Source organism: Herpailurus yagouaroundi, unplaced genomic scaffold (assembly GCF_014898765.1).
Source record: "Herpailurus yagouaroundi ecotype Mexico unplaced genomic scaffold, PumYag 77, whole genome shotgun sequence".
Taxonomy (NCBI): Eukaryota; Metazoa; Chordata; class Mammalia; order Carnivora; family Felidae; genus Herpailurus; species Herpailurus yagouaroundi.
Window position 1 is genome coordinate 18262471 of NW_024412388.1, and position 27215 is coordinate 18289685.

A 27215-nucleotide genomic window follows, 5' to 3' on the forward strand; every position below is an offset into this window, starting at 1 on the left:
TAAACTTTGAAAAATAAAATAAAATAAAAGCAAGACAAGAAAGTTATAAACCGAAAAAAGGACTATTTCAGGTGAGATGACCTTTGGGGACAAACGGGTCTTATTAGGTGGATTGTGTCATCTTCCTTTGGGGGATAGAGAGAGTCCATGTGACAGAGTACTTTATTGGTGTTGACCAGAAGCTTCCTGACTGACCAGTTAAGCCTACATTTCTGGGGGAGGTTAGAACTACAGTTAGGGGAGGTATTAAGCCCCAGTTTGGTGAGTTGGCCTAAGTGAGGCCATTTTGGGCCTCTGGCTTTCTTTTTAACATGTTCAGAAATAACTGATTCAACCCAGAAGCTTTTTATTGATACAATTGAATAAAAGCAATTGATTAATGTAATATAAAGTTTTATAATAATTATCAAGCATAAAATAACACATGAAGAATGAATATCTGGGGGTACCTGGGTGGCTCAGTCAGTTAAGCGTCCGACTTCAGCTCAGGTCATAAATTCACAGACCATGAGTTTGAGCCCTGCATCAGGCTCTGTGCTGACAGCTCAGAGCCTGGAGCCTGCTTTAATTTCTGTGTTTCCCTCTCTCTGCCCCTCCTGCCCCTCACTTTCTCTCTCTCTTTTGCTCTCTCTCATAAATAAATAAACAATTCAAAAAAATTAAAAAAAATTTTTTAAATGAATATCTGAATGAGAATGGGACTTTGTTTTTAATATTCAAGACAAATATTACTGATGGCTAGAATGGGACAGATTTTAGCATCAGTTCTGTTGCAGGTTTGGGGTGTTATAGCTAGAGGTGCTGAGAACGTGTTCACGGAAGTACCTAGAATGGAAGGAATGTTGTTATGGCAGCATCCCTAAATTCTTTCAATTCCTCCTAAGTTTCGTGCTAAAAATCACATAGTGATAACCTATTTTTATTGACTTATCAACTAACAATATGAGGGGAGCCTCTTTCAGCCTCATTATCAAAACAAAGTACTATATACATTTTATTTACCACAGTACTTGTTTGGCTTTCACAGTGTAGGTTCCCTCTCCTTGTAGATTCTTTGGCTGGTCTAATAATTAAATTGACATAAGATAGATTCCACAAGAGAAAAATTTAATGTCATACATATGGAGGCCCCAAAGAAGTAACCAAAGCTGGTAACTTTCATACCTTTTTGATAAGACAAAAGGGGTTGGGCTTTGGGTAGTAAATTAGTGAAGTAGTAGCAAGTTTTGTTTATACAGGCTTCTTGGCCTTAAATTTCCTATCTCTGGTGATAAGAATGTCTTTCTTCCTTCTGGTGCATACTGGAAAGGTACCTTTCACATGGAGACTTATTTCCCCACTTTCGGGGGGACAAATGGGGCCTCAGAGTATCCTTCTTGTACTGGCTGTTTCTTAAGTAACTTTAATTCAAAATAATCAGTATGCCAAAGTGACATATTTTGGGGTGACCTATTTTGTTCCTCCTCAGTAAGTTCTGTGACATTGACCAAAAAGGCATTATCAATTATGCTGATAAGTTTTCACTTAGAGGCACATTGGGTTAACCTGATATATCCAGAAAGGGTTGGGGAAATTGAAATCTTGTTGATTTTACTACATCTTTGCCTATACAGTATTTCAACACATGTATTTTAATTATAGTATGTGATACAAATATTTACTATTTACTAAATACTAAATTTACTATTATATGTACTATAATATTTGTACATATAATTGCAATTATAAATGCCTTATCACATGCTTGAATATGGCAATTATAATCCCTAACACAATCACTAAGAAAATAACTCAAAAATAGTCAAAGAAATTATAAGGGAATTAAAATGGTACACTAAGAAATATATCTCTTTAACACAAAAGAAGGCAGTAATGGAGAAACTGAGGAACAAAAAAAAAGAGACATGACATATAGAAAACAAAACAGTAGAAATCCTTCTTTATCGGTAATTACATTAAATGTAAATGAAATAAACTCTCCAATTAAAGGGGACAGATTGGCAGAATAGATTTTTTAAAAAACACAATCCAAGTATATGCTATTTACAAGATACTCACTTTAGATTCAAAGACAAAAAAAGATTGAAAATAAAAAAGTGGGAGAAGATAGCCCATGCAAACAATAACCAAAAGAGAGCTGAACTAGCTAAACTAACATCAGACAAAATAGACTTTAAGATGAAAATTATTACGAGTGACAAAGAAGAACATTACATAATGGTAAAAGAGTCAATCTATCAAGAAGATATAGCAATAATAAAATATATACACCAAAATACATGAAGCAAAAATTGACAGAATGGAAAGAAGAAACAGGTAGTCCAGCAGTTATCATTGGATACTTCAGGACCTCACTAGCAGTACCTCACTGTCAAGAAAATGGAAGATTTGGGGGCACCTGGGTGGCTCAGTCGGTTGAGCGAACGACTTCAGCTCAGGTCACAATCTCGCAGTCCATGAGTTTGAGCCCCGCATCGGGCTCTGTGCTGACAGCTCAGAGCCTGGAGCCTGTTTCAGATTCTGTGTCTCCCTCTCTCTGACCCTCCCCCGTTCATGCTCTGTCTCTCTCTGTCTCAAAAATAAATAAACGTTAAAAAAATTGTTTTTAATAATAAAAAATAATAATAATAAAAGAAAATAAGAAAATGGAAGACTTGAACAACAACCAACTAGACTCAACCAACATCTATAGAACATCTCACTCAGTTGTAACAAAATATCCATTATTCTCAAGTGCATATGGAACATATGGCATAGAGCATATATTCTCTGGGATAGAGCATATATTAAGCCATAGAACAAATGTCAATAAATGTAAAAGACTGAAATCATATAAAGTATGTTCTCTGATCACAATGGAATAAAGTGAGAAATCAATGGCAAAAGGAAATTCATAACAATAAAGTAGGAAGTTCACATATGTGGAATTTAAACAACACATTCCTAAGTAACCAGTGAGTTAGTGAAGACATTACAGGGGAAATTGGAAAATACCTTGAGGGGCCCCTGGGTGACTCAGTCGGTTAAGCATCCAGCTTCGATTCAAGTCATGATCTCGCGGTTCATGAGTTCGAGCCCCGCATCAGGCTCTGTGCTGACAGCTCAGAGCTTGGAGCCTGCTTCAGAGTCTGTGTCTCCCTCTCCCTCTGCCCATCCCCTGCTCGTGCTCTGTCCCTCTCTCAAAAATAAATTAACATTTTTTTTTTAATTTTAAATAAAAAAATACCTTGAGGCAATCTCATCCTAAAGTTCATATGCAGACATGAGGAACCCCAACTAGCCAAAACAGTCTTGGAAAAAGAAGAACAAAGTTGGAGGATTTCAACTTCTTGATTTCAGAACTTACTGCAAAGCTACAGCAATCAAAACCATGTGATAGTGACCGAAGGATAGACTCACATATCAATACAGAGTCCAAATATAAACCGACACATCTATGGCCAACATACTTTCGACAAGGGTGCTAAGACTACTTCTGTGAGGAATGAATAGTGTTTTAAACAGATGAGACAGGGGCGCCTGGGTGGCGCAGTCGGTTAAGCGTCCGACTTCAGCCAGGTCACGATCTCGCGGTCCGTGAGTTCGAGCCCCACGTCAGGCTCTGGGCTGATGGCTCAGAGCCTGGAGCCTGTTTCCGATTCTGTGTCTCCCTCTCTCTCTGCCCCTCCCCCGTTCATGCTCTGTCTCTCTCTGTCCCAAAAATAAATAAACGTTGAAAAAAAATTAAAAAAAAAAAAAAAACAAATGAGACAGAGACAACTGGATATCCACATGTGAAAGAATGAAGTTGGATTCCTTCTTCCCATCATATACAAAAAATAACTCGAAATGGATCAAACACCTAAACGTAAGAGCTAGGACTATAAAACCCTTAGAAACATAGGTATAGGCACACATTGGAGACATTGAAAATTTGGTTCTAGACAACCTACAACAAAGTAAATATTGCAGTAAAGTGAGTCAAATGAATTTTTTGTTTCCTAGTGCATATAAAATTATGTTTACACTATACTTTAGTCTATTAAATGTGCAGTAGCGTTATGTCTAAAAAACAATGTCGTGCCTTAATTTTAAAAGACTTTATTGCTTAAAAATGCTAATCATCATCTGAGCTTCAAGTCAGAATCTTTTTGCTGGTGGAGGCTCTTGCCTCCATATTGATGGCTGCTGACTGATCAGGGTGGTGGGTGTTGAAGGCTGGGGTGGCTGGGGCAATTTCTTAAAATAAGACAGTAGTGACATTTGCTGCTCTGATGGACTCTTTCTTTCACAGACAATTCCTCTATAGCCTGTGATGCTGTTTGATAGCATTTTACCCACAGCAGGACTTCTTCAACATTTATTTATTTTTGGGACAGAGAGAGACAGAGGATGAACAGGGGAGGGGCAGAGAGAGAGGGAGACACAGAATCGGAAACAGGCTCCAGGCTCCGAGCCATCAGCCCAGAGCCCGACGCGGGGCTCGAACTCCCGGACCGCGAGATCGTGACCTGGCTGAAGTCGGACGCTTAACCGACTGCGCCACCCAGGCGCCCCCCCACAGCAGGACTTCTTTCAAAATTGGGGTCACTTCTCTCAAACCCTGCTGCTGCTTTATCAACTCAGTTTATGTAATATTGCAAATCCTTTGTTGTCATTTCAATAATCTTCACAGCATCTTCACCAGGAGTAGATTCTCCATCCACCATTCTCTTTCTTTGCTCGTCTATGGGAAACAACTCCTCATGCATTCAAGTGTATCATGAGATCGCAACAATTCTGGCACATCTTCAGGCTCCCCTCCTAGTTCTACTTCACTTGCTGTGCCACCACATCCACAGTGACTGCGTCCACTGAAGTCTTGAACCCCTCACAGTCATCCATGATTGTGGGAATCAACTTCTTCCAAACTCCTGTTAATGTTGATATTCTGATCTCTTTGTATGAATCACAAATATTCTTAACAGCATCTAGAATGGTGAATCCTTTCCTGAAGGTTTTCAGTTTACTTTGCCCAGATCCATCAGAGAAATCACTCTCTCTGGCAGCTATAGCCTTAGGAAATGTATTTCTGGGGGGCGCCGGGGTGGCTTAGTTGGTTAAGCATCCAACTTCGGCTTGGATCGTGATCTTGTGGTTCACGAGTTCAAGCCCCGCATCAGGCTCTGTGCTGACAGCTTGGAGCCCGGATTGGATTCTGTGTCTCCCTTTCTTTCTTCCCTTTCCCCACTTGTTCATTCTCTCTCTCTCTCTCTCTCTCTCTCTCTCTCTCGCTCTCAAAAATAAACAAATGTCAAAAAATTTTTTGAAAAAAAGAAATGTATTTCTTAGAAAATAAGACTTGAAAGTTGAAATTACTCTTTGATCCATGGGCTGAAGTCGGACTTGTCACCGACTGAACCACCCAGGTGCCCCATCATCAACTTTTAAAAAGAAAAATAACAATGTTGGCCAGGATGTGGAGAAATTGGAGTCCTCAGCCGGTGGGAATGTAAACAGGTGCAGCCACTATGGAAAACAGTTTGACCATTCACCCAAAAGTTGAAATAGTCACCATAGATACCCAAGAGAATCGAAAATATATGTTGGTACAAAAACTTGTACAAGGATGTTAGTTATCTGTAATAGAAAGTGGCGATAACTCAGATGTGACTGGTGATTGGATAAACAAAATGTGTTATATCCACGTAATGGAATATTATTTGACCATAAAGGGGAATGAAGTATTGGTACATGTTATAACATACGAACCTCAAAACATTATGCTCGATGAAAGAAACCAGACACAAAAGACCACATACAGTAGGATTCCATTTATATGAAGTGTCCAGAATAGGACAGGTCCAGAAACAGGAAATAGATTCGTGGTTGCCGGGGGCTGGGGTGACGGGGAACGGAGAGGGACTGCTAATGGGTTTGGGGTTTCTTTTGCGGGGAGATGGTGGAAATGCTTGGGATTTAGAGAGTCGCATGGTTGTACAACACTGATGAAAAGTGGACATTTCCAATATTGTGTTGCAACTGTAGAAATCAGATGTGCACCCCTCCCCCGTTTGCTGTCGTTGCTTGCTGTGGTTTGTTAGTGTTTGTTCGTTTTCGTGATTTTTCTAAATTCTTTTCATAAAGTCCATGTGACCGCTGTGGTATGCAGCCTGATGAAGTCTGTTCCTGTTGGGTGGTCACCTTGTGTTTTGACAGTTTCCTTAACCACGTAGATCCAAAAAAGGACAAAAAAGAGAAAAAAAAAAACCCTCCCCCAATTCTCCCAGTCTAAGCACATTGGCTGTGTGTCCGGCCCTCCGATGCTTGGCCAGGCCCTTTATACCCCTGTGCCTTAGCCCTTGCTCCCTGCTTGCATCCAGCCTGCAGGCCAGCCAGAGGTGAAGGCTAGTGTTTAATCAGGCCTTTTTGGAGCATGCATCCAGCCCTGGCTACATGCATGGCCTTTTTGATTCCCTGGTATACATGGAGACTTTAGAAAGCCCTTATCCTTTGTGTCTCCTTTCCCAGACTCTTCCTGCCAGGCTTTTCTTTCTGTCTGTTGCTCCTCCTGAGTGCTGTCCCTTGCCCCAAGCTGTTACACAGCCATTACTTGTACCTTTAAAGGCTTTAAAGTCAGACAGAACAAAGACAAGCCCTGTGCCAACCCTTCAGGGATCACCAGACAGGTCAGAATCCACAACCACAGTTTTTAAAAAAAATAAGGTTCATGTATCACTCTCTCTGTGTCTTCATGGCTGTCACAGATCTGGGGTGTAAGGGATGGGAGGCAGGCAATTTAAAATGCCACAGTGCTCTCTTACCGTAAAGCAACAGCTTCTCTCTTCACCATGCCTTCCTCTGATTGTTACATGTTTTTGGCTAGACCCCAGGGTTGTATAAACAAAGTGATTCTGATAGGTTTTGTCAGCTCATTAGCTGTTTTTCTGGAGAGATGGGTCCCTGGAATTCTCTATTCCACCATTTTCAATGGTGTCACTCATAACATTGTGAATAGACCAAAAACCACTGTGTGGGGTACTTTTAAAAGGTCAAAATGGTGAATTTTATGATTTGTGAATTTTACCTCAATAAAAAAGGTAATGATGGGTTAAATAAAGATATGCTAGGTCTATAGAATGGCCTTAAAGAGCATCTCAAGTCAGGCATTGCAATGGGAAGACATTAGCTGGGCAAAGAAGGGGGGTGGGGAAATCAAGCAGGAGAATCATACACACTCAAGTCGGATGAAAGATGAAAGCTACCTGTTAGTGAATATCTGGGATAGAGTCAGATCTTGAGTCCCAGACTGAAACTGCTGGATCATTCATCAACCTTGGTTTACTAAGGAAGTGTATCAGTTAGCTACTACTGAGTAACAAACCACCTGGAAACCTAAATTTACAAACCACAACCATTTTACTGCTTGCAATTCTACAGGTCAAGAATCTGAACAGGATCCAAAAGAGTTGAAGTCAGGATGTAAAAGAGATAATAGGACTTGAGTATTGACTGCAGTACTATTCACAATAGTCAAGGTGTGGAAATAACCTAAATGTCCATTGAAGATGAATGAAAAAAGAAAACGTGATGTATCCATACAATGGAATATTGTGAATATTATGCAGCCTTGAGAAAGAAAAACGTGTTTCTGAAAAAGGAAAACAGTCTGTGTCAACAGAGATGAAACTTGAGGACAAAATGAGAAGTTAAATAAGTGCTACGGGCTACATGTTTGTCATCCTCCCACCCCCACCCCCACCCCCACCCCCCCACCAAAATTTATATGTTAAAGCCCCAATCCCCAATGTGATGTTTTGGAGGTGAGACCTTTGGGAGATAATGAGGTCATGAATGTGGAGCCCTCGTGAATGGGATTAGTGCCCCTGTAAGAAGAGACACAGAAGGATCATTTCTCTCTCTCTCTCTCTCTCTCTCTCTCTCTCTGACATGTGAGGATATAGCAAGAAGGTATCCATCTGCAAACCAGGAAGAGACCTCTAAGCAGGAACAGAATCAACCAAAATCTTGATCTTGGACTTGCTAGCCTTTAGAACTGTGAAAAATATTGTTGAAGCTACCCAGTCTGTGGTATTTGTTAGAGCAGCTAACACTCACTGAGACAGTAAGCCAATCACAGACCGACAAACACCACATGATTCCACCTAGATGAGCTGTAGACCATAGTCAAACTCGCAGAATCAGAGAGTAGAATGGTGGTTGTGGGGTTGGCGGGGAGGGGAAATGGGAGGTGCTAATCAACAGGCATAGAGTCTCAATTATGGAAGATGAATAAATTCCAGAGATCTTTGTGCCTATGTTTAACAGTACTGCATTATACACTTAAATTGTTCTTAAGAGGGCAAATTTGGGCTACAGTATCATCTGGAGTGCTGGACCGGGGCTGGAGAATCCAAAATGGCATCACTCATGTCTGGAGCCTCGGCTGGCAGTTGGCCGAGATGGCTGGGCCTTTCTCTTCTCTTGCTGTTGACTGGGCCCACTCATGTATCTATTTGGTCTTCCACATGACCCCTGTCTCTCCTTATGGATAGGCTGGACTTCTTTATAGGTGGTTGAATTCCCTCCGTACAAAAGTAGAAGGTATAAGGCCTGAGCCCGGAAGTCCCAGAGCCTCATTTCCACCTCATTGACAAGGCCTACCCAGATTCGAATGGTGGGGAGAAAAATTCCCACCTCTTGGGGGCGTACAGAGATGAGAGAGATGTTTGGCAGGCATCATTCCACTTTTATTTACCAGAAATGGTAACCCCAACTCGGACAGTATAATTGTGAAAGTGTCATGGTAAAAGTCCTGCCTCTCCACTAGGCCTCCACTGACACCACCCAGTAGGAGAAGGGGACTTCACTGCTGCCAGCTGGGGTCAGAAGTCCACGCTCCCCGTGTGGGCTCTTCTCACTCTGTGGTGTGGGGAGGTGCCTCATCACTGGACCCCAGATCCCTCCTGGGCCTTCTCTGATAATCCCAGCATGTGGGTTAAGGTGCCTTGTTATAACTGTGAAAGGTTGGAAATCTAGGCTCCCTCCTTGGCCTATGCTGGTGTTGGGGATTGGGTCGGGGGGAGCTATTTTTTTTTTTTTTGCCTGTGACATTTGGAACACAGCAGTTGTCTAAAAGTTTTCTGTCTTGGGGCGCCTGGGTGGCTCAGTTGGTTAGGCATCCGACTTCAGCTTGGGTCATGATCTCACAGTTCATGGGTTCAAGCCCCACATCAGGCTCTGTGTTGACAGCTCAGAGCCCGGAGCCTGTTTGGATTCTGTGTCTCCCTCTCTCTCTCTCTGCCCTTCCCCCACTCGCGCTCTGCCTCTCTCTCTCAAAAATAGATAAACATTAAAAAAAAATTTTTTTTAATAAAAACAATAAAAGATTTCTGTCTTGCTTGACTGCTCATCTTCTGGTCTTTTGGCTAGAGAGCACGGGCTTTTCTTAGAGCTTTTTTGTCTATACCCATTATTATTCCCAGGTTGCCCGTTTCTTCACTTCGAGTCTGAGCGACGTGAGGTGAGGAGAAAACCCAGGGAACCCACTGCCGTGTCGTTCCTTGTGCCCCCAGCTCCCCAGCCTGTCTGTCTTCTCCTCTCCACCTTTCAGAGTTGTCTCATGTTTGCTTTGTAGACAACATCCAGGGTTTCCTGTTGTACACAGCAGGAAGCATAGGAAAAAGTGAGTCCGCTCCATCTTGCTGGAAGCAGAAGTTCTGTCATTTGCTTTTTAAACTGGAAGGAATAACAGAATTTATTGTATGTAAATGGCATTGGAATATTTAAGACATATGTTTGTTATATTCTTAAGTGCAGTTTATTAGACTTACAAGCATTTCTTAGTTCCTTGGTAAGATTTTATGTAAAAGAAACTAAATTTGTGAATCTGTTTTTTTATAGCAAATATAATTTTTTTAAGTTTGTTTATTTTGAGAGAGAGAGAGAGAGAATGAGCACAGCAGGGGCAGAAAGAGAAGAGGACAGAGGATCTGAAGCAGGCTCTGTGCCGACAGCAGAGAGCCCAACACGGGGCTCAGACTCACGAACCAGGAGATCATGACTCAAGCCAAAGTCGGATATTTAACCAACTGAGCCACCCAGGCGTCCCTAGCAAATATAATTAAAAAAAAAAAAAATTAAATGTAAAACAGATAGGCGCTTTTTTTTTTTTTTTTTTTTTTTTTTTTTTGGTCTGCAAAAGCCATCCTTCGAAGAAATGAACACTCAGGTTTACTAGGCGTTGGACTCATTATAAACACGTACCCGAACTGCATCCCATAAAGCATGGACTCCGGCTCTGTGGGGCAAACAATAGAAACCAACTCAGCAAAAAAGACTGTGGGGCTGCTCCCAGAATGGAAGGAAGGGCTAGAGAAGGAGGTCTGGGGAAGTCCCAGGCACCATGATGGCCCCTGGGGCCTGATTTGCCCAGGCCTGGCCTTGGGCAGCAGTGAGCCCAGCCTTCTTTCAGGCCTCCATGCTTCTCTGTTCAAGATTTATACCCCAGAGAGAGGTTCTGACCTGCCTGGTTGGCTCAAGCTTGAGTCTAGGCCCATCTTTGTCCAGGGAGGACAGAGCACTGGGAATAACAGTCCCAATGAGACTTTGCAAGGGGGAGAGGGGGCAAGAGGGAGCCTTCCACAGCAAAATCAGGGTGCTGTTACCAGACCAAAAGGAACGGGATTAAAATGGCAGGTGGGTGAGCATCACAGATGTCTGCAGACGACGAGTTCTAGAGCCAAGTAGGTTTGGGACACCTGGGATGGCCGAGGAGGAACTGCCCGTGAGGCCCTCCGACCTGCCAGTGCACTGTGGCCTCCAAGCAGTGCACCCAGGATCCAGTGTTTCCCAAACTTACTTAACTATGTGGTGCTTTTTGCCTCAGAATCCCATTGACGTCTCTAGGAACTCAGTTAGGGAAACCCTGGCCTGGTTGATCTCCAGTAACCTTTTTAGCTCTGAGATCTTGTGATCCCACAGGAAGGACATGGTTTCTGCTTAAGTCTGTTTAAGAAGAGACAGACAGCAGGGGCACATGGGTGGCTCAGTCTGCTGAGCGTCCGACTTTGGCTCAGGTCATGATCTTGCAGTCCATGAGTTGTAGCCCCACGTCGGGCTCTGTGCTGACAGCTCAGAGCCTGGAGCCTACTTTGGATTCTGTCTCCCTCTCTCTCTCTGCCCTTCCCCCGCTCATGCTCTGTCTCTCTCTCTCTGTCTGTCAAAAATAAATAAATATTAAAAAAAAAAAAAAAAGAGAGAGAGAGACAGCAAAAACACATCAACAGAGATGGAGAAGGACCAAGGAAGTGCAGCTCAAGCAGTGAGAGCCTTCTGGGGAAGAAGTGGAAGCCAGCTCCCTTGGGTCCATGAGATGCCCTCAATGACCTTCTATTAAGGAGTTGTTTTCTAAAGTGAAATGGACGAAAGTCAGGTTCCTGTCTGGCCTGCTCATTCACTTGGTTTCTGTTGGCAGTCTGGCTTAGGTGACCAGAGGCTTAGGTGGGGGCTGGAAGGATCCTTAGAGGTTATCTGGGCTGGCGTTCACATTTTCCAGACGGGGACACACAAGCCTGATGAGGGGAAGGGACTCCCCCAAGGCCATGCAGTGACGAGGCAGCAGAGCTATAACCAGAACCCAGGTCTCCTGGCTCCCAGCTCAGCATCTTGCCTTTATTTTGCAATGCTGCACCTTGCTGGGGACAAAGTCAAGGACAGGCCATGGTGGTTTCTGTCAGTGAAAACACCCCCTCCCTCCTCCCATCCTCTTCCACAACCACCTTCTTAGCTGTCTTAGGCCCTCAGGATTCCAGGAAAGAGGGGAGGAGAGAGGGACAGAGGCTTGACTTCCTGCCTTACCAAAACTTGCTAATTAGATCTTCCAGGTGAATTGCAAGACCGTGTTTGTCTCGTTCACCACTGATTTCCTAGGGCCCACCCAAGCCTTAAGGACCCGGCATATTTCACAGGGAGGTGGGCTTGGTGGGAGGAACCTCTTGAGCTTAGGGGGAGTTGGAAAAGGCCCATCCTGGGGAGGGAGGATGCATATTTGGCTAAGATAGAACATTTCTTGGTGTTTAGTGGTGAAATAACCCCGGAGGGTGTGTTGGCAACATAGTATAGTGTGGTTTAAATGCTGAGGCAAGTACCCTTTGACCCAGCAGTCCCCCTTCTAAGAATTTATCCCAAGGAGGTAATCCTCATAAATGCACAAAAATGCATGTACTGGGATATTCAGTTAGAGCAGTGTTTTCAAAAAAGGAAACAGCCTCAATACCCAATAATGGAGAAGCAATGATAAAAAATACGGTACATCGAAATGACGAGTTATTTGATATTTATTAAAAATGATGAATTAAATATGCTTGACAGGGGAATGTGTTTATAATATCTTAAGTAAAAATGGGTTATAAAAAGATTATAGTCTTATTTTTATCAAATGAACTAACATTGTCATTCATATCTGAATTATGGACGGAAAAAAGTTTACAAGAACAAAATGTTTGCAGGAGTTGTCTCTGGGTTTTGGAATTACAGGTGGCTTTTCTATTATGTCGTAATTGTTACTGTTCCTGTCATTTATTTGTATTTCCTAACTGTTCTACAATGAATATATATTTGGTAGTTATCTTTTAAGGTTAAAAGAAAATGCCATGCCAAGAAATCTGAACCTTATTCTTAAGGTGATAGAAATTAAATGTTTATAAATGAAATGATTAAAAATTAAGCACATTAGCCAGTTTAAAGAGTCTCACTGAGGGGCGCCTGGGTGGCTCAGTCGGTTAAGTGTTCGACTTCGACTTCGGCTCAGGCCTGATCTCATGGTTCGTGGGTTCGAGCCCCGCGTCGGGCTCTGTGCTGACAGCTCAGAGCCTGGACCCCACCTCAGATTCTGTGTCTCCCTCTCTCTCTGAACCTCCCCCACTCACACTCTTTGTGTGTCTCTCTGTCAAAAATAAATATTAAAAACTTAAAAAAAAAACAGTCTCATTGAGACCCCTCTGGCAACATGACAAATCCACTGATAAAATGGCAAATTGTATTCCTGCCTTTGTTTCGCTTGTAAATTCTGATTTCTGATGTTGCTTTCCTGCACAAGACTGCGGGGAGTCGACCCATTAAGGGAATAGCAGAGCAGATTTAGGCCTTACCAGGTCTTTATGACCGGTGGACAAAGGACGTTGCTTTCTGGAAGTATCCGGCTCAGGGCAGTGTTTTGTAAACCAGCAAAGCAGCCGCGTTGACCATGAGTAGTAAAACTCCAATAGAAGGTCAGGGGTGTGGCTTTGTGGCAGATGTTTTCCTGGTTTGGTTTGGGGACAGCAAACAGTGGGACCTCAGATGTGCCCTGGGGCCCTTTAGCTTCGACCCAGCTCACATCTGCTCCTGTGAATTTTCCTTACAGGAAAACCTGATCGGCGCCCTTTTGGCCATTTTCGGGCACCTTGTGGTCAGCATCGCGCTTAACCTGCAGGTAAGTGTCAGTCACCAGCACCGTCTACAGTGGAGACACAGCTCTGATCAGCCGGGGCGTCTGGTGTGGACCCTGCTGCCTCCTCACCGTGGGACGCTGTCTACTCCATTCCTGGGCTGGGCCTACAATATCTTGTGGGTTGTTCCAGAATCTTCTTCGCCCCCATGTCATCCCCCCCATCACCCCTCCGCTCTGATGACAGCACTCACCATTACTTAGAATCCCTGGGGGCCCTGGAGCAGCTGCTCTGGAAGCCGGCCCCCTTGGCCCATCCAAGCTGGCAAGCAGCTACCTGCTCCCAAGCCCTGCCTCGGAGGTTGCTTTGGGGACACCCATGGACAGGATACGTCCCACAGCACACGGGCTGGCTCCGCTCTGCCAGTGCTTACTCAGCTTCTAGCTGCGGTGAACCCGGAGCAGGGACATGAACACACATGGGCACCGGGTACATCTCGGCTCCCACGCACACGTGTGTGCGGGAGTGTTTCTGTGTGTTTTTGGTCTCGTAGCCACTTGTTTGGTTCAGGCTCTTCTTTCTACAGACCGGCATCCCTGCCTCCACATCTGCTTCTCTGGAGCCCGCCTCACGGTCCCCCCTAAGGAGCCCCGTGGTCCTCTAAGTCTGCCTGGCTCTCTTCAGTCACCACCCCACTTTCTCTGCCCCGAGCCTGCACTTCCAGAACAAAGGCTGTTGGCCATACTTGGGCCAAGTATCCAACCAAGGGAAGGCAGCGTCCACGGATACCCCCGGGGCTGCCCCAGCGCGTCTACAGAAGGGAGTGAGGGCCGAGCAGGCACCCCGAGGTGCCCATGAGGAGTCCTGGGCATTGCAGTTAGAGGGAGACACTCAGGCCAAGGCCGGGCTAACATGGGGGTCCTAGACCACGGCTCCCACTCCAGACTGTGACGTGCATTAGAAATGCACCTTTCCTTGGGGCACCTGGGTGGCTCGGTCGGTTGGGCGTCCGACTTCAGCTCAGGTCATGATCTCGCAGTCTGTGAGTTCGAGCCCCGCGTCGGGCTCTGTGCTGACAGCTCAGAGCTGGAGCCTGCTTCCGATTCTGTGTCTCCCTCTCTCTCTGCTCCTCCCCTGTTCATGCTCTGTCTCTCTCTCTGTCTCAAAAATGAATAAATGTTAAAAAAAAAAAAATTAAAAAAAAAAAAAAAAAAAAAGAAATGCACCTTTCCAGGCCTCCCCCACACCTCCCCTGAGGTCGAGATGTTTATATTTTCAGAACTTCCCCGGGAGTTTTTGAGGCTTTCCAGCCAGTTTGAGAACTTCTGTCTTAGAGTGACAGTCGGGTATTGAGAGCCCTACTGCTTGCCTCCCCTCTGAACAAGGACTCCAGAACCTGACAAACCTTCCTAAATGAAAAGGTGGGGGCGGGGGGAGGGGGTAGACTTAGGATACATACATCGCAGCATCTCTCCCCAAACATCTGGGCAAGTCACATTCTTTCTCGGATTTCTAGAAGTACTGCCACATCCGCCTGGCAGGCTCCAAGGATCCCCGGGCCTACTTCAAGACCAAAACATGGTGGCTGGGCCTGTTCCTGATGCTGCTGGGCGAGCTGGGTGTGTTCGCCTCCTATGCCTTCGCTCCGCTGTCACTGATCGTGCCCCTCAGCGCCGTCTCCGTGATTGGTAAGCCCGGGCTCCCTGCACCACTCCCCTGGGACCCACCTGCCTGCGCCTGCACCGTCCTAGTGAAACAAAACACCGTTTTGCTTGGCCACATAGCTAACACTTACAAAGGGCTTCATACACACCGGCCCTGCATTTAGCACTTTACAGATACTAATCCTTCTAATCCTCCTTTTTGAGGTACTGTCATTATCCCCATTTTACAGAAACGGGGGCACTGAGCGGTGAAGTTCCTTCCTCCAAATCACAACAGCTAGTGAGTGGCGGGCCTGGGGTATAGATAGATGGGGGGCTGTCTGGCTCCCTAATCTGCTTAAAAATGATTCAGAAAGTGTATCAGAATTGCCATTTATTTCCACTGAAGAAGGAAGGTAGAAACTTGGACCCTTTCATCAAGATAATCCAAGCTTTCATAGGGTTCAGGTGTCTCACACCTCTAAAAACTGCACATTCAACTTATTCTCTGATCTTTTTACATCAACTGATACCATCTTTAAAACATTGTTCACTTTCTCGGGGCGCCTGGGTGGCTCAGTCGGTTAAGCGTCCGACTCTTGATCTCGGCTCAGGTCATGATCTCCTGATGGTTCTCCTCCATGATCTCCTCATGGTTCATGAGTTTGAGGCCTGCGTCGGGCTCTGCTCTGACAACGTGGAGCCTGCTTGGGATTCTCTCTCTCTCCCTCTCTCTCCCTCCCTCCCCCACTCACTCACTGTCTCCCTCAAAATAAATAAACAAAAAAATATATTGTTCATTTTCTCACATGCCATTTTTCTGTCATTTTTGTAATCACTGAGCCAGGGTTTCAGAACATTTGAGCCAATGAAAAGATAAAAGAAAAAGACACTCAAGCCAAGCCCACGAGACACTTGAGGTGTTCACACACGCTCTGTTCCTTTCTCACACAGTATTGTTCTAAAATATAATCTGGGGGCGGCTGGGTGGCTCAGTCAGTTAAGCATCTGACTCTTGATTTCGGCTCAGGTCATGATCTCATGGTTGGTGAGATTGAGCCCTGGTAGTGCTCTGAATTGACATCATGGAGCCTGTGTAGGATTCTCTCTCTCCCTCCCTCCCTCCCTCCCTCTCTCCCTCCCTCCCTTTCCCTCTTTCTCTCTCTCTCTCTCAAAATAAATAAATAAGCATTTAAAAAATAAAATATAACCTGAATGCCTTTAGTTGTGGCAGAGGTCACCCCAGTCCTTGCCTTGCCTTGTCGTCTAAGCTGGCCCACTTTCTATGTTTATTTTATTACACAGCCCCTACGGGTATTGACGTTTGTCTTCTGCCCATTGCTGACCTGAAAAGGACTTCAGAACCTTTACTCAGAATGAGACATAGGTGACCAAGTGCTTTAAATATTTGCCTTTGAATTTTAATAATTTAGTAATTCAATAATCAAATTCTTAACAATAAGAATCTGAATTGTAATGATGGCTTCTCAGGTATCAGCCACTAGAAAGTAAGGGGCTCTCAGAGCTTCTTAAGTCACCCAGTAAAAAATAATGTTAAAAATAAATAAACATTAAAATAATAACTACAGTTTCTTGGGCACCTATTACTTAACAGTCACTATTCCAGGCACTTTAATAGTAATAATAGCTCAGTTATTGAGCACTTACTGTGTAACAAATTATCTACATGTATTATCTCATTTAATTGCCCTTATAACTCAGAGAAGTAGGTATTTTCATTGGTATGCTGATGAAGCAACATTCAGAGAGAGAAAATGAGAGAAGGAAAAGGAGGATGCGGAAGTGGGGGGAAGGAATTCCAATTTATATGGAGCAAACACCCCCACCATGGCTGATTTCACAGCCCACCGTGCCTGAAACCACAGTGGCTTCCTGCATATTTAACGAGCAGCGAGCTGGTGTGAGCTGAATCCAGACTGAGACTCCCATGTAGTGACTTACCCACCGGTACACAGCCAGAAGAGGCAGCGCTGAGAATGGCCACCCAGGTCTGTTCACGGTGAATGCCAGCCCCACCCTTCCGAGCAGTAACCTGCAAGTTGGAGAGGGAGAGAGAAGAACCAGGGCAAAGTGTCAGAGGTAGTCATGGCAGTGGAAGGAGCAGGAGCCCTGGCCTCCGACAGCCCTTCCCAGCTGCACAGTCCTGAGTGGGTCCTTCACCTCTCGTAGCCTCAGTGTCCCGTTTTTCAGATGGGAATAATAGCACCCACCTCGGAGGGTAGATGTGCCAGAAACAACTTGTGCAAATCACCTGTCACACTGCAGGTACTCAACACCAGCGCTCCTGGGCCTGTGGGAAATCCTCAGGAAGGCTCAGAGGGGAGCCTCCCTTTCCGAGATGGAATAACAGAGGAACCAGAAGGACTGAGTTTTGGGGAGGGGAGCATGAGGGAGAGGTACCAAGGAGTACCAAGTTCCAAGGCAAACGAGTCAACCCCAGGCCCTGGGCAAAGGGACTCCGTTGGGCTGATGGCAACCTCAATTTTCTTTTCCCTGTGCTTTTACTTATTTTTTTTTTTTTTTATAGCTAGCGCCATCATAGGAATCATATTCATCAAAGAAAAATGGAAACCTAAAGACTTCCTGAGTAAGTTCACTGATTTGAGTCCCCGTTCTTAATGTTACGCTTGTGCCGTTTGTTCATTATAAAGCCAGCTCACCCCAATTTAGAGATCATCTGTCTCCTGCTCCCTTCTCTGCTTCTATATTCTACCCTCATCAGGCTCCTGAGAGCTGGGTTTTTTAATCAGTGGTTCCCAAATCTGGCTGCACCACAAAATCATCTGCGAGACTTTTTAAAAAGGGCTTTCATTCATTCCACTCAATCTATATTTACTGAGCATCTATTGTTGGGATTTTAGGAGGCCTGATAAAAGGCACCCTCTTTCCCTAAATGAGTTCTAAAGCAATGGGAAACAAACATGGAGGTCAAAGACAAGAGGTCACAAGTTATGCTTTATTGCTTCTACAAACCAGATTAGAGCGTGCCGCCAAATGAACTTGCTCACGTGGCCAAGTTTGGGGAACAACTGTTCCGAATCGTCGGGGCTGGATAAGAGCAAGACAGGGCCAGAAGGCTTGAAAAAGAAAAGAATCTGACACTGCTCAGCAAACATACGATGCCAAGAGTCTTTTGCTCAGAGTGATCTGAGGTAGAGCCCCGATGACAGAGGAAGGGTCCAGGGGTAGCTGGACTGGTTCTGAGACCAGTGTAGAGTTTTATGTCCCTTCCAGGCTCACTCTAGGTGGTCCTGGTATAAGAGACACGCTAGTCCAGGCAGTGCCCTATGTAAATTGGAAAAAGTTGGCCCCTCTGGACGTCTGTAGGTCTATGGGTACATGACCTGGTGAGCAGAGCATGGGCTAGATTTTAGCCCTCATCACCTCTTCAGCTAGGTGCTCTTAGGCAGTGAGCAATTTATACAACTGTACATGGCTGTCCTGCATAAAGTTCCATTAAATTCAGCAAATATTCTCCCAGTGCTAGACCTGTGCTGTTCACCACAGGCATGGAGCTAAGTAAGACCTTTCCCTGCCTGAAGAAAACTTAAGACAACAGACTTGTATATCTTAGCACAGAACTCATTATTGAATTTAACCGTGGCTCATTCATTCATTGAACAAATGAACAACTGGTTTTTGAGCACCTTATGAGGCCTAGAATGAAAATTAAAGACATGTGATGTGGTATCACATTTTTTTGGGAGACAATGGAATGAAATCTATAGTTAGTTCCATCCCACAAAAATCCAGAGGCCTGTGGTAACCAGGCATAGGTCAGAACTCACAGCCCTTTTCAAAGCTTGCCTGGGTCTGGGCTGGACTTCCAGAGGTTTTTCACAAAATCCCCAGGGTGCAACTGGAGTGTGACAGGACCCAGGGGAAGAGGCAGGAGACTCCCCACCCCTCTAACAACCTCTGACAGGTCTGTGGAATAGAATATTGACAGTATTTGGACCGATCTCTCGGGATTAGGTTAACCAGCCGACGGGAAAGGATAAGGTCATTTTCAAAAGGTACATGGTAGGCTCTGTAGGTTTGCTTGTGAGGTTTTGTTACGTTTGGTTTTTTATGTTGCCCATAAAGTGATCCGAGCTTTCAAATGTTCCCCCCTGTAACATGCCCATTAAAACCACGGTGCATTATCAGAATGGCTATCAGGAAGGAAAAAAAAGAGGCAGTCTTACTCTAATACTCTCCCAGTGGGAGTGGCAATTGGTGCGACCAGTTTGGGAGACCGTTTGACAGTAACTACTGGGCTGACCATCGGTGTATCCCCTGACCAGGGAATCGGCACTCCTTGTTTTACTAAACCCAAGAAGAAATACGGACGATATGTTTTCCAAATGACACGCTCAAGGATGTTCCTAGCTGGTTATTTGTTATCACCCAACAACTGGAGAGCCCTCAAACACCCATCAGCCGCAGAATGGATACACCGTACAGCCCTACACCCCACACCAGGATACAGATGAATCTCACGAGCTCCCAAACCTTAATGTTGCACGAACCCAAACACAAGGAAACATAGTGTGTGAGCCCACGTAGATAGAGTACAAAACCAGGCAAACTGTCGGCACCTGTTAGAAGTCAAAGTTTTCTCCCGAGGCCACGGTCTAGTGATTCAAAGGAGACACAAGGGAGGATGTTGGGGTCCTGCTAACGTTCCCTTTCTTGATCTGGGTGCTGGTTACGTGGGTGTGTTCACTTTGTGAGAATTCATCGGGCACTTTTTTGTATACATGCCCCACCTCACTAAAATGTTTTCAACATTACATGTTATTTTTTTTAAATAACAATAAGGAAGGGGTGCCTGGGTGGCTCAGTCGGTTAAGTGTCCAACTTCAGCTCAGGTCATGATCTCGCGGTCCGTGAGTTGGAGCCCCGCGTCGGGCTCTGTGCTGACAGCTCAGAGCCCAGAGCCTGTTTCAGATTCTGTGTCTCCCTCTCTCTGACCCTCCCCCGTTCATGCTCTGTCTCTCTCTGTCTCAAAAATAAATAAACATTAAAAAAAAATTTTTTTTTTAAATAACAATAAGGAAGATAAGAAAAACCAAAAACAACAACAACAACAGCAGGTACCAGAAGCACATGCTGGCCTGAGGCCCAACCTGCAGCCAGCCCTGTGACAGCCTCCCTTTCTCTGCAGGGCGCTACGTCTTGTCCTTTGTTGGCTGCGGTTTGGCCATCGTGGGCACCTACTTGCTGGTGACATTCGCACCCAACAGTCACGAGAAGATGACAGGCGAGAACATCACCAGGCACCTCGTGAGCTGGCCTTTTCTCTTGTACATGGTAAGAGAAGCCATTGTGCCTTCCACCCAAGATGGCAGGAGGGAGCATCAAGTCCTAGACCCCGGGCACCTGAATATCCAGCAATAGGGGATTCAAGTGAATCATGACGTATTTCACAGCACCAAAGACCGTGCTTGTGGCAAGGATGTACTCCATGGGAAATGCCTTTTTCACTCATATCCTGGGTAATGTCTAAATCTGCACATATAATACAATAATTTTAGTTTTTAGAGATAGTGTAGGTGTGTGTGTACAATGTATATGTGAAGGACTAGACGGAGAAACAGAAACTCTATCTATAATTGTCTCCGAGAGCTGGAATTAGGATTGAGTGTTCACTTCACCTGTGTCTTAATGCATCATCCAAAATTTCTCCAGTGATCATTTAAGACTTTTAAGGTAAGAAAAACACTTAACATTTTAAACAGTCATAGAAATGTTACCTATTTATTTTTTCCCAGTATCACACAGCTGCTGGAAGCTAATAGAGACTCCAGAGACACTGGAAACTGTCTCTTAAACCCCTAGCCCCGATTACGTCCCACGTTAGGTCTACAAATAAACTGAGGAAGCATGTAAGGTATTTAATAAGCTGCCGGTATATATTCCTGTTCTATGCCAGGCAGGCACTGAGCTAAACACTTTCTTGCGTATCATCTCAAATTCTCCCAGAACCCTATAAGGTTTTTCTCCCCATTTTATGGAGGAGAAAACTGACGCGTCGGGAGGTTAGCTGACTGCTCAGAGTCCCACGAGGGCAGAGCTGGATTCGAAGTCGGGCCTGCCTGGCTTCACAGACCACCTTCCTTCGCCACGGCCCGCTGATGAAGGTGTTGACTGTTTTTCCTCTGACACAAGCAGCCTGGGACTGCTCTACAGGCCTGAAACGTCCTTTTTCCTTAGTTTGCTCCCAAGGCAGAGAATAGATGTCCCCCAGATTGGGACTGTTTCATCTCCCTACCGTCAGCCAGCCCCAGCGTGTAGCTGGTGGGCGTGGAGACTGCCATTTCTCCACACCCTGTCTCTGGCAGGACAGAGCCAAAGAACACCCCTCTTCAGGAAAAGCTTAACCCCAGAACACAGTTTTCTCTTAGGGAGTCCTGGGCTTGAATCTGTCATGCGCTGTGTGACCTTGGCCAGGTCACCTAACCGGAAGCTCTGCCTCCTTCTGTGTAAGCTTGGTGGGAGTCACTGGCCCGGGGCTGGTGGTTGGGGGACGTGAGGTGGTGCGGCAATCATCCAGCCCTTGGCAGATGCCCAGTGACCTACTCTGTTTGTCTCCTTGTGTCTCCAAGGCATTGCCGCTGTAACCGAACGCAAGGGGTCGCTGCTTGGGGTGCATCCAATTGAACACAACCCGAGAAAGTGTTGAAAGCAAAGACCTTTTATTACTTGTCACAAGTAAGGAGACAGGGAGATAGCTCTCAAAGCACTGTCTCCCCGTGGGGTTAGGGCAGGAAGCTTTTATGCAGTGTGCTGGAGGACAAGGGCAGGGAGCTGGGCACATTAAGGAACTGATGCATTTTCTGTTTCTCAGGCACTTTGGTTCAGCTGCACATGCTTATTAGCATGTTGACGTGCTAGTCCATACATTGTATATTCACAAAAAATGGCAGAAAACCCCACCCATAGGAGATCTTAGCATTAGAATGAGTGAAAGGTAACGTTAGGGCAGCTCATAGGGCTGTGCAGGCCCCGGTCTCCAGCATGCCTCGAACTGGCTCACTCAAGGGGTGTCTCTCTAGTGGGGTACCTGGCCTTGACCTCTCCTTGATGGGAGCTGTTTATTTCCCTGCCTTTGCCCCTGCCCCCTCTCCCTCCCGCTGATAGATTTCAGTCCCCTGACGTGAGTACGTCTCTGTTGTGACCTAACACTGCCAGCTAGAGAGATGTGGCCCGATTCGGTCAACATTCATGGAGTATCTGCTGTGTGCCAGACATGGTGCACGTGAGACTGACGGCAGGTGCACTTGTGAGCAGAGCATGATATACAGAGTTGATAGAGTTGTCCAGTCGCTGGACACTAACGTGATGTGGTGTGTCAACTATACTTCGGTAAAAAAAAGAAAGGAAGAGAGGAGACATGCTCCCAGGACTCAAGGTCACGTACGCAGCAGCACCAAGCCTATGCCAGCACGCATTTAAGCCTCGTGAAGAATGGCTAGAAAACCGGGCCCCCTGAGAGCACGCACGATGGTTAGCAATGTTGATGAGCAACTGCATCTGCTTGATGGTGTATGTTGCGGCAATTAAAGATAATTATGACAACTTCAGAAAATACGAGAGTTGTTTTTGGTAACTAAAAACAGCCCAGGACAAAACTGCGCTGACTGTGATGACAAGTAGATAAAATATGTATTCACTGCAACAAAGGCAGGAAGAAACAGGAAAATGAAAACAGCTGGGGTTTTGGTTTTTTTTTTTTTATGGTCTCCAATTTTGAGGAATTTAAAAATTTTTCGAAATGCCCGTTAATGTTTCTGCGTTGCTTTTTATGAGTGCCTTCTACACCCTAGGCCCTGGGCCTCTCGCATCCGGGCAGCGTAGCCTAGTGGGAAAGTGCACGGGCCCTGGAGCCAGACTGCCCAGGTTCGGATCCCGGCTCTGCCATTTCATTAGCTAGCACTGTGACAGTGCCTACTTCACAGAATTACTGTGCTGATTTAACGACCTTAGTCTAGACACAGTGTTTACAAAGTGCCTGGCGCCTTTATGAGTTCGTTACGCGTTAGCGATGATTATGGCCTTACAAAGTAAGAATCGTAATCCCTATTTCACAGATGAGGTAATCGAGGCTTAGAGATATTAAGTGACTTGCCCACGGCCACACAACCATTGTAGAAGCAGATCCAATTTCAAACTTGGGCCTCGCTGACTCCAAATGTCCTTTCTTTCGACCCCACCAAGCCGCGCACATTGAAGGTTTGGTTAGGGGACAGAGGCACGTATACTTAAGCCAAAGGTTCTACTTCAACCAAAGAGCTCTTCTCCTCAGTGAACAGTGTCTCCCTCTTTTTTCTTTTTCATTTATTTTTTAAAACTTTTTTTTATGTTTATTTATTTTTGAGAAAGAGACAGAGTGCGAGACAGGGAGGGGCAGAGAGAGGGGGGAGGCACAGAATCTGAAACAGGCTCTAGGCTCCGAGCTGTCAGCATAGAGCCTGATGCGGGGCTCGAACGTACAAACTGTGAGATCATGACCTGAGTCGAAGTCAGTTGCTTAACCAACTGAGCCACCCAGGCGCCCCTAGTGTCTCCCTCTTTGACCCACCTTCAGTTTTAATGGGGTTACCCACGGAGCAGTGAGGTGGGGAGAAACCTCAGCCTGATGAATCCCGGCCATGTAAGACAGGGCGTGTGTGAGGCCAGCGCACCCCCCTCAAAGCCCTGAGCAAACTCCTCATCAGTGTTACCCAGAGGGTAGAGATTCACTCAGAGTTTACTCAGAGCCCCTCCCGTTTCCACGGGAGAGTTTGGGAAATGCTGGGTGCTTCAATTCCCTGTCAACTCTGAAGGAGTTGAATCCTTCCATGACTTCCAACTCCGTGACTTTAGTGACACCAGCAGCATCAACTCCAGCCCAGCCCAGCAGGGCCTCCCAGGCTTGCCCACACCCACGGCCACCACTGACCTCCCCGCCTGCTGACTTCCACAGCTTGTCGAGATCATTCTGTTCTGCTTGCTGCTGTACTTCTACAAGGAGAAGAACGCCAACAACATCGTCGTGATCCTTCTCCTCGTGGCCTTACTCGGTGAGTGGGGGTCTGGGTGGTTGAGTTTTGCCACCATCGGGCAGCACCACAAGGTCCCTGCCGAGTGGAGGTGGCTTCCGTCAGTTCTGTCACTCTGCTGACTGCGTTCAGTGTCCTTGCTCCAATACCAAGAGTCCCCTAAGTGCCAGGAACGGTGCCAGAGAGAGAGCCACAGCGGTGGACAAGACAGACAAACCCCTGCCCTAGGGAGGCCTCCATTCCAAAGGGAGGAAGTGTTAATAAACAAGCAGACAAATGCATAGATCCTGGAGAAGTTTGGGCCGTGGTGATTACAGTGAAGAAGAAGACAGCAGGGTAAGGGCGAGGGAGGTAAGAGTTTATTTCAGAGAAGTCAGCGGTGGGGCAGGCTCCAACAACTGCCTCCTTAAGGCTTCATGGAAGCCTGTCGGGCTGGGAAGGAGTGCTGGATTCAAATGCAGGAATCAATTTTGCTCTGTCACCTGTTTTTTCTTTCCTTTGGGAGGGATGGGCGTGATGTGGGAAATGGCCCCTGAATCAGACTGGGGCAAGGCCTGACCCCACATAGAGTGTGATATACTAATCGGGCTGTGAGATGTGCCCGGACTTCCAGGGGAAGGAGAAGGGGGGGGGGGGGGCCTCCTGCTACCCCCTGGGGCCTCTGTAGCCTGGGGCAGGTGACTCCCTCCTGTTGAAGCCACACTGTCCTCTAAAAATAGGCCTGGGAGAACACCCAAATCTCAGGGGGGGGTGAGCAGGGATAGATGAGACCAGCACAAGTGCCCAAGACGTGTTGCCGCCCTCGTGTCCTTCCCACACGGAGCCTCCACACCAGTCACAGGCCGTCAGCCACACAGATAGGGGCCACAGGGGCCGAGGTCGCAGCATTTTGATTTTTTAAAAACAGCTTTATTGAGATATAATTTACCCACCATAACATTCACCTGTTTGAAGTATACAATATCAACGGAATCCTCTAATAATGGGGCTTTTTGTGACTGGCGTCTCTCACTGAGCGTATCTTAGAGGTTTGCCCGTGCAGTAACTTACAGTGGCGGTCCCTTCCTCGGTGATCTTGTTTGCAAAGCAGTTTGGAAGGTCAGGGTCCCTCTGATGAGCAGGAAGGCCAGAAGGCCCTAAGGCACATTGGCTGCTCTCCCTGTGTCCCCTTCTCACCAGCAAGGACACCCTCACGAAAGTGCCTGTCTTCACTGGCTGCTGCTGTTTGACAACCGTCATCTAGGTAGCCGAGGGGCCCAGAAGCCGCTGTGTGTGGTGGGTTGTTAGCAAGAGGGAAAAGGAGCAGAAGCCAAGAAAAATGGGAAAGGGGAGCACCTCAGCCAGAATAAAGGGCTTCATTTGTACCCACACTTGGCAGTGGTTTCTTTTCACTCCTCCTCCGGCGGGGGGGGAGGGGGGGGATCGGACAGTTTAGGCTTAGCAGTCATTTCTGCACCACTGGATAAAGCAGTGGTCTCCATAGTGAGGTGAGCAATGATCTCTCCTGCAGCTGTTATATAATGTAAATACCATATAAGCACAGTGGTACGTGGGTATCACTTTAAAATACACACACATGTATTATCAGAAAAGTATGTGCAGGCACATAGGGGTAGGATTCCAAAACATCCAGGGACCTCTAACAAAATGTTTGTTTGTTTTTTTTTTAATACAAGTGAAAAAGCATTAAAAAAAAAAAAAATAGAGCTCCTTGCACACCATGTTTCTTTTCCCTGTGATTGCCATGAGAATGATACTCAAAAGAAGTTCATTTATCCATTCAAAGATCCTCTTGACCTCCTACCATGTTCCAGGCACAACGCTGCCACTCGCGTTCAGACTTAGACTCAATGCCCTTTCTTGCTGGAGTCTGGAAATGACATTTGGAGACGCCTGTTGGTATTCTGCTTCCTTCTCTTCTTGGACGTAGCAGCACAGATAGGGCAGCTCATGGAAGGGGCGTAAGAGAGCCAAGGCAAACGGCTTCTTCTCGCCACGTCGGTCACTGGGTTGGCTCTGCCAGTGCTCTATATTTTTCATCAAGTCCTTTGGGGTCATAAACTGACTTTCAGGGGGCGACTCCCTGCATCCGTCCCTCCTGTTCACCTTCCGCAGGCTCAATGACGGTGGTGACGGTGAAGGCCGTGGCTGGCATGCTGGTCCTGTCCATCCAGGGGAACCTGCAGCTCGACTACCCCATCTTCTACGTGATGTTCGTGTGCATGGTGGCCACCGCTGTCTACCAAGCCGCGTGAGTCGCAGACCCTTTTCCTGCCGGGCCTCTGCACACAGGTCTCTTCCGGGCGCTGGGCCCGATCTGCTTTGTTTCGGAAGCTGTAGGGAAGGCAGAACGATCGCACCACACAGCCTGCAGCCAAGGTTAGGCAGCCGCTGTGGGGGGAGAGGGGTCGCTGATTGGCCGAGCTGTCACGTGGTGGGGCGGGGCTCTGTGCCCCCGGAAAGATGAAGCCCGGAAGGGACGTTGTTTTTCCCGCCGCCTCAAAATGGGAGAAATGTGTGATCACCGGCAGCCTCGCCTCCCGTCTCCTCCCAGGCAGGCGTCTGCTTCGTGGACTCTTGAAGCTGTGCAGCCCCCAGGAGCCACCTGTTAGGTGGAAAACGGAAAGTTGCCATTTCTTACCCCCAAGAAATCTTCCCCGTAGAGCGAGGTGATCGTTTCTCTCTCAGAAGCGGTGGTCCTAAGGGTAGGCCTGGGCCTTGTCCACGTCTGAGACCCGGTGCTCGGCAGAGGGCCCCCGACGGCCTGGGACCGGATTGAGTGTTGGGCCCTAGAGCCTCTCCTCTCCAGGCCTTTCCCTCAGCTTCCCTGGGATCAGATTCCTTGTCCACAAGTGAGAACAACAACGGCCCCGACCTAAGAGAATCGCATAAAGCGCTCAGTACCGTCCCCAGAGTAATGTCCACAACATCTCAGCCTCTTTTATGATTATGATGACTATTATTATGGCGATTATTTTTTAAATGTTTATTTATTTATTTTGAGAGAGAGCGAACGAGCAGGGGAGGGACAGAGAGAGAGAGAGAGAGAGAGAGAGAGAGAGAGAGAATCCCAAGCAGGCTCCATGCCGTCAGCACGGAGCCCAAAGTGGGGCTCGAACCCAGGGAACTATGAGATC

The 27215-nt window shown here is 46.4% G+C and overlaps 1 protein-coding gene across 2 annotated transcripts in view; it reads left to right on the plus strand.

Moving 5' to 3' along the window:
• Positions 1–27215, plus strand: part of NIPAL3 (NIPA like domain containing 3) — a 50133-nt gene that overhangs the window by 12309 nt on the left and 10609 nt on the right. For both annotated transcript variants that reach the window (XM_040465055.1, XM_040465065.1), the window contains exons 3-8: positions 13364–13432; positions 14905–15076; positions 17580–17639; positions 20202–20347; positions 24003–24099; positions 26194–26329. In XM_040465055.1, coding sequence (XP_040320989.1) covers positions 13364–13432; positions 14905–15076; positions 17580–17639; positions 20202–20347; positions 24003–24099; positions 26194–26329 — 680 coding nt within the window. The remainder of the gene's footprint in view (positions 1–13363; positions 13433–14904; positions 15077–17579; positions 17640–20201; positions 20348–24002; positions 24100–26193; positions 26330–27215) is intronic.